Source organism: Myotis daubentonii, chromosome 1, assembly GCF_963259705.1.
Source record: "Myotis daubentonii chromosome 1, mMyoDau2.1, whole genome shotgun sequence".
NCBI classification, from domain to species: Eukaryota; Metazoa; Chordata; class Mammalia; order Chiroptera; family Vespertilionidae; genus Myotis; species Myotis daubentonii.
Genome location: NC_081840.1, coordinates 46555880 through 46563665, shown reverse-complemented (window position 1 = coordinate 46563665; position 7786 = coordinate 46555880). Strand labels below are relative to the sequence as shown.

The 7786-nt window shown below is 40.7% G+C and overlaps 1 protein-coding gene across 2 annotated transcripts in view; it reads left to right on the top strand.

Annotated features, from left to right (window-relative positions):
- The first annotated feature begins 487 nt into the window (after positions 1 to 487).
- SNX1 (sorting nexin 1) overlaps positions 488 to 7786 on the top strand; it is a 46184-nt gene continuing 38885 nt past the window's right edge. Inside the window, exon 1 of one of the 2 annotated variants that reach the window (XM_059698733.1) lies at positions 488 to 760. In XM_059698733.1, the coding sequence (XP_059554716.1) occupies positions 608 to 760 (153 nt within the window). In that variant the 5' untranslated portion in view covers positions 488 to 607. The remainder of the gene's footprint in view (positions 761 to 7786) is intronic. The other variant, XM_059698723.1, reaches the window with a different exon arrangement.

Here is a 7786-nt window from a genome sequence, read left to right as displayed (position 1 = left end):
TCCTGACTTCAACAAATAGAATTGATGATCTCTTTTACTGTGCTGGCACAGCAAATTATAGCACTGAACCTGCTGAGTAGTTCATTTACATGGCCTGCAGCACCTACTGGGCCAGGAGCTTCTTTATTTCTATGTCTCAGATGTATAGCACGGTGCCAGGCACACAGTAGATGCTCAATACATATTTCTTGAATTAACTAAATGGTGTCCAAAGAATACATGGCAAGGCTTTACTGCAATCTGTTCGGAGACCTGCTTCAGTTTGCAGACACCTTTATCCAGACGACATCTCCTTAAGAAGCCTGTCAAAGGGCTCTAGCAACCTGAGCAGCCCCCGGCCCCTCCCTTTCTGCCCCTTAGCTCTCTTGGTGGAAGAGCTCAGCACTGCGATCCAGGGATCAGATTTGCTGGGGCGGGAGCGGTGAGCCAGCGCCTAAGCCCCGCCCCCAGCGCCTAAGCCCCGCCCCCAACACCTAGGCCCCCGCCCCGGCGCGTTCCGCGGGGGTTGGTAGTGGTCATCCCACTCCTCGCTCCGCTAGGACGATTTGCTCGCGGCGCTTTCTCTCTATAAAGTTGTTGTTGCGGCTTCCGCCGCGGGTGGAGGAAGATGGCGTCGGGTGGTGGTGGCTGTAGCGCTTCGGAAAGACTCCCTCCGCCTTTCCCCGGCCTGGAGCCGGAGTCCGAGGGGGCGGCCGGGGGTTCAGAACCCGAGGCTGGGGACAGCGACACTGAGGGGGAGGACATTTTCACCGGCGCGGCGGTGAGTTCGCACCCTTGGGGGCGGCCAGGGGGCGCGGGCGGGCGCCCCGAAAGGACAGAGAGGCTAAGTGAGGGTCAGGGAGGCTGGGCAGAGTGGGGCCCGGCGCTGGTGGCAGTCGTCGTGGCTTGGGGACGCTAGATGGACGCCGGGACGAAGAGCCTGGCCTCCCGGCCTCTGCGCGGACAGTGAGGAGAAGTGAGGGGTGTGGTGGCTTCTCGGCCGAGGTCCCTGACTGCGAGGAACCGCCGAGACTGGCATTGGGCCCTGCCCTGGAGTGACCCCGCGGACTCGCGGAGCTGTCTGCCGGTCACTGTCTGCGGGGCTGATTTAAGAGGGCAAGGGAAGTGCATGGGCGCAGACTCGCTCTCGCCTACTGCTCCGAGGATGAATATGTTATCTGAGGTGGCCCGGAGAGTGATCCGCCCACGGACCCTTTCCTTCGCTCAACACTTACCTTTAATTACCAAAGGATCTTTCTGGATCTTGGCTAATTTTATGAGTTAGGTTGACTCCTCTGAGCTCTAGGAAAATCCTGCCAGAAGTCGTTTTGGGGGAAAAAAGGGCCTGCCAGAGAAATCTCTGCATATGCCACAAGCTTGGTCTCTTTCAAAGGCATCTCTTAAAGGCCTGAGGATCTTTGTGGGAGCAGATCTGTAAATGTGAGGAGGAAATGGTGTCCACCATAGGGATATCCAGGTTTCGAATAAGAGTTCAGAATTGGGGAAAACTAATCTTTGTCGGTGAAATGTGGAAATCAGTTATCAGTTCTGGAACTAGTGGAGGTGTTTGGGGGTGTTCTGTGAGACTGTTGACCCACCCCTACCACTTGGGAGAGTTCTTTCCAGGTTGAAAACGTCTTCAGCCTTAGGCCTGTGAGTGTATGTATCTGTCTTGGATAATGCTTCTCCTCAGGGTAACTACTCAGTATGTGAGTGACCAAGTACTAAAACGGCTTTACATTCTTTATGCAAAGAATAAAGAATGTGTGTTTGAAACAGTTGGAGCTTGTCTCATTTGCCAGTATGAGGGTTCAGAACGAGTCACCCCAAGATGTGCCTCCGTGGAATGCAGATTGTTTTGAGCTAAAAGCAACTTTAGCCTCTGGCTCGAAAGCAATTTCTGGCCCTAACCGGTTTGGCTCAGTGGCTAGAGTGTCGACCTGCAGACTGAAAGGTCCCGGGTTCGATTCTGGTCAGGGGCAGGTACCTTGGTTGCGGGCACATCCCCAGTGGGAGTGTGCAGGAGGCAGCTGATCAATGTTTCTATCTCTCTCCTTTCCTCTCTGTAAAAAAAAAAATCAATAAAATATATTTTTTAAAAAATTTCTGCCCCTACCTAAAATAACTTGAATTAGGGGCCTTCCCCATAGGCGCAGATTATCAGAGATAACCTCTTGATTTATGTATTGGGCAGGACAAACCTCTGTTTACTAAGCATCTACTCTTATCATCCCGCAAAGACCCTTTGAAGCCCCCAAGACACCTTACCTCATCCCTAGCTCAGGATGTCTTATATACCCACGTTCCTTTTCTATCTCTGAACTTTATCTGCATGTGGGGTCTCTGACTCTCTCATGTATGCAGGGGTTCCCATACATATTAAATTTGGTTATTTTCTCTTGCTAATATGTCTCGCATATATTTGACCAGCCAAAAGAACCTTGAAGGTAGAGAAAAATTTGTTCCTCCCCAATATCAGAAAAAGGTTAAGTTTCTTGGAAATATCTTCTATGACAATCATTAGAATTTACCCCGTATTGTGTCCAGGAATTGAGTCCATAATTCCAGCACAAAAAGCATTTGCTGCCCTGGCCAGTGTGGCTCAGTTAGTTAAAGCTTCGTACCATGTACCAAAGGGTCGTAGATTTAATTCCGAGTCAGCGCACATACCCATGTTGCAAATTCACGTGTACGGCAACCAATGTGTCTCTCTCACATCGATGTTTCTCTCTTCCCTCTCCCTTCCCCTCTCTCTAGAAGAATCAATGAAAACATATCCTTGGATGAGGATTTCACTTTTAATTAAAAAAAAAATAAAGAAAGCGTTTGCTGATGCTAATATAACAGCTCAGACTGTTTAGTGAAGTCTCTTATTCTGAGAAATAACTCTTGCTGCGAATTTAGTCTTTCTGTAGCCCATTTAATAAGGATCTTTAGTCTTTTCCTTCAGTAATTCTCCCATACACCATGGTGAATAGCTCCTCGGGTGGTAGATATTTAGACTGACTATCTCAAAATAGAAACTCTGGCACTGAAAGTGATTAATCATATAGACAAATGATGACTTATTTTTTTAAAAAAGGACCCTGGGAGGGTGAGGAGTTATTTTCTAGAGTTACCTTAAAAAGTTCAAGAGGCTGTGATTTGATTTAACCAGATTACTGTACAGATGCATCAATACTTCTCTCTTAAAAAGACTAAAAATACTTTGCCGAGCTTCCAGCTAAGGGGAAAAAGAGGGGGTTAGAATGGCCTTGTTGTACCACATAAGCATAATTATATTTTAGATTTTGATTCAGGAAAAATGACTTGCTGAGGATACTAAAATGCTACTTGTAAGCCACTTTTTGAGCTGCCTGTTCTGCTGTTTATCTTCAGGAAGCCAAGACCCCTCCCTATCTGTGAATTTCTACTTAAATAGCCATTAAATACAAGTTCTATTTCAATACATGCTTTAGTTGTGAGCCAATGTGAAAAGATAGCACATTGCACTGACTCTGTATCTTAAGGAACACTGAAGAAGAAAGTAATTAGGAGCACCGGCGTTGAAGTCTCATTTAAATCCAGGCTCTGTTATTTGCTAGCTTAACCTCGGACAAGGAACTTAATTACTCTGTACAATTCCCTCACCTATAAAATGTGAATAATAATGGTATTTACCTCCACTGTTTTTTATGAAGATTGAATTAGAATATGTACCTGTAAAACATGTAAAACAATTGAGCATTTTGTAAACTGAAATTAAAGAATTTAAAAAGTCCACTAAAATCTAATAATGGATTACGAAGTTAAATTCATTCTGAATGATTAACATATTTTGTCAAAATCAAACTAGTAAAGTTGATTTGCTTGGCTAGAAGTCATCAAAGTAGACATCTTACTGATTTAAGTTTATCTTCATATTGTGTTTTGTTGCATGTTGGAGGCAAAGAGAGGAGCGTTAAAGAATTGAAAAGCTAAGGCATATAAAATTTAAAAAGTCGTTTATGATACGTGTGTAATTTCCTGAACATTGATGTAACAGCTGCTGCTGTTAATCATCCCATCTGCTCTCTTTTACAGCCCGAGAGGCTTTGTTAATACAGTAATAAAAGTGTGATTTGATTTATAATCAAAAGGGCAGCCCGTGATAATAATGCATCTAAGAATCTACAAGGAGAAACTGGAGTTAAAAGAATTATTAAAATAAATCTGAAGTCATTGCATTAAGACTGAAAACCAGCATGTGGAAAATCGGATTCTTATGAATATGTAAGACCTTATCTTCTTTCTGCCTCCTCCCTTATGGGCCTCTGAATAAAAAGGTCTAAAATTCTAAATATTTTATCTGAATTTTTTTTTGTGGACCTGAATCCAAATATGTATCTTTTTAGTTAAAACATTCTTAGTTCTGGGATAGGATTAATTTTTTCTCTAGTAAAACTGGAGACTAAATTGGAACCATTCTTTTGGTTCTCTTCATTCTTTTTGGTTTTTTTGTGTGTGTTTTTTTCAGAGAGGAAGGAAGAGAGAGAGAGAGAGAGAAACATCCATGATGAGAGAAAACCATGGATCGGCTGCCTCCTGCAAGTCCCCCACTGGGGATCGAACCCACAACCCAGGCATGTGCCCTTGACCAGAATTGAACCTGGGACCTTTCGGTTCACAGGCCAACGCTCTATCCACTGAGCCAAACTGGCTAGGGCTATATTCACATTTTTGTGAAATATATCTCCAGAACTTATTCATCTGCATTTTTGAAACTATACTCATTAAAAAATTTCCCCTTTCCCCTCTCCCTCCACTCTCTAGTAACTACCATTTTACCTTCTGTTTCTATGAATTTGACTACTTTAGATAACCTCATATAAGTGGAATCTGCAATGCAGTATTTGTCTTTTTGTGACTGGTTTATTTTACTAAGCATAATATCCTCAAGGTTCATTCATTTTGAGCATGCATCAGAATTTCCTTTTTAAGGATGAAGAGTATTCCATCATATCTGTATATATATACCACATATTTATCAGTTCATCTTCAATGGACATTTGGGTTGCTTCTACCTCTTGGCTCTTGTGAATATGAATGTGCAAAAATCTCCTCAAGACTCTGCTTTCCAATTCTTTTGAATATATACCCAGAAATGGGATTGCTGAATAATAGGGTAGTTCTATTTTTAATTTTTTAAAGAACCTCCATGCTGTTTTCCATAGCAGTTGCACCATTTTGCAGTCCCCTCTCAGCTCTTTTTAAAGACCAGTTTATTTCCCATTTGAGTGCTTATAGGATAACTTATTTATATCTGGACAGAATTTGGTAATTTTATTAAAAGCCCTAAGGAGATTGATGGTTAATACCTTAATTTTCTGTTCTATGAAATATATTATGACTGTTCCCAAAGGTATACTATATATAGTAAGTTTTTTGATACTATCCCTTCTCTGTTCTTAACCAGCTGAAAGTTAATCTACACAATAGTAATTTTTAAATTGATTTTAGAGAGAGACAGAGAGGCAGAGACATCAATTTGTTGTTGCACTTATTTATGCATTCATTGGTTGATTCTTAAATGTACCTTGACCAGGGATCAAACCCAAAATTTTTGCATATCAGGACGATGCTCTAACCAACTGAGCTACCTGGCCAGGGCTACATAATAATAATCTTAAACATAGGTTTATTGCTTACGTTCTTTAGTTAATGTAATAAGATGTAATCATTTACAACTTATATTAGTAAATATAGTCATGGGTAAGTGTTCCTTGGTGTAGTATTTTTTTCTTTATTCTTTCTTTTCTTTCTTTTTGTGTATAGTATTTTCTGTAGGCATATTGTCTCAAACACTTGTTTTTGGAGCTAACATCACAGGTAGTCAGATCTGGTTAAATAAAAGTCATAAGTAAATACCACATTTTTCACACAGGTCTGATACAAATATTTTTTTAAAAATCAGCAACTGGTGTTATATCCAAAGATTCATTTTAATGCTTAGCTCAAATTGTAGACAAGTTTTACTTTTAAAAAGTTTAGGTTTTCCTGAAATACATAGATTCTTCGGTTTCTTGATCATAAATTTATAGTAGTAGTTAACCTGTCTTTCAGGGTAATGGAGGAAAAGCTAACAAACATAGTTACAAAAGCCTTTTGGAGGAAGTAGGGTGTGAGAAGACTTTTAACAATGACTAATAAGAACCCAACTTAAAAAAATATTTAAAATTCAAGTTTGGAGCGTATGAGAGACCGTTGATGTCTGGTTTCTATAGGGAGTTGCTGCCCTTTGCTTACTCAAGTGTTGAGGTATCTGATGAGTGTTCATTTGTGATTTCTTCAGTTGGGAGGGGAGAAAGGAAAAAGAACTAATTTCTCTCCCTTGGTCCTCAAAACTTCTCAGTACTCTTGAGTAACTGTTGGCATAAATAAATCAGGAGTAGTGAAGTTATTAGAGCAAGTAGCCATGAAGTATTTCATCTCCAGGAAAAGCCTATTGCTCAACTTTTTCTTATACTTTTGCTTAGTCAAATGGATAGCTGGGCCTTCATTCTGCTTTCACAGCAGATTTGAACTGGGTTTGCTTTTTCAATTTAGAAGTTAATGTACCCATTAGTGCTCTGATCCTTCTTCAGTTTTCTAGGCCCTTCTAAGTTATAGTAATTTGAGACCTAAAAGTTCAGTAGGAAAATTACACCTAGAATTTAATAGAAAGTTCAGTAGCTAAATTTGGTAAATCATGGTGTGTATACCCTTTCACCTTGAGGTCTCTAGTGGGCTTGCTCATGGTTTTCCTTACCTAGTTCAGTGGTCAGCTTCAGGGTCATTTTCCTCACCCAGCTCCTCCTCTACTATTTTCATTAGTTCCTTTACACCAGATATTTATCTTTTTTGTGTCATGGACCCATCAGCAATCCAGTGAAGCCTATGGATATATTATCAGAATAATGTCTTTAAGTGTATAAAATACGTAAGATTACAGAGGAAACCAATTACACCAAACTGCAATTATCAAAATATTATAACAATTTTGTTTTAGTAACATGTGCTTTTTAATGCTTTAAATAATAAGATCTAGCCCTAACCAGTTTGGCTCAGTGGATAGAGCGTCGGCCTGCGGACCGAGATGTCCCGGGTTCGATTCCGGTCAAGGGCATGTACCTTGGTTGCGGGCACATCCCCGGTAGGAGGTGTGTAGGAGGCAGCTGATTGATGTTTCTCTCACATCGATGTTTCTGGCTCTCTATCCCTCTCCCTTCCTCTCTGTAAAAAATCAATAAAATATATTTTTTTAAAAAAATAAGATCTAAGGATAGGTCTAATAACTAAACATAATTTTAAAGTAGAGATGGGCATAAATGATATTTTGAGGTTTATAACAACCATAAAATATCTAATTTCTGTTCAGGTCTCAGATACTGCTATTACTATTATGGCTTATTACTTATTTTTATAATTGAAGAAAATGCTGAATTTCAGTTAGAGGTTAATGAAAATGAAGTTGTTGTTTTATTCCCATCTAAGTTTATAGATCCCTTCTGAATTCTGTGGCTCATGGAGCCCAGAATAAGAGCCCTACTTTAACTCCTTAACGCGCAAAAGGGGTAATACTGTGAAATCATTTGAGTTAATCAAATATTTACTCAGTTTGTGAAGATGCACTTATGCCCAAATCTACCCTGGCCAGGTAGCTCAGTTGGTTAGAGCATCATCCCAATCCACCGAGTTTGCCAGTTCGCCAGTCAGGGTCAGGGCACATACAAGAATTAACCAAAATACTGTGAAATCATTTGAGTTAATCAAATATTTACTCAGTTTGTGAAGATGTACTTATGCCCAA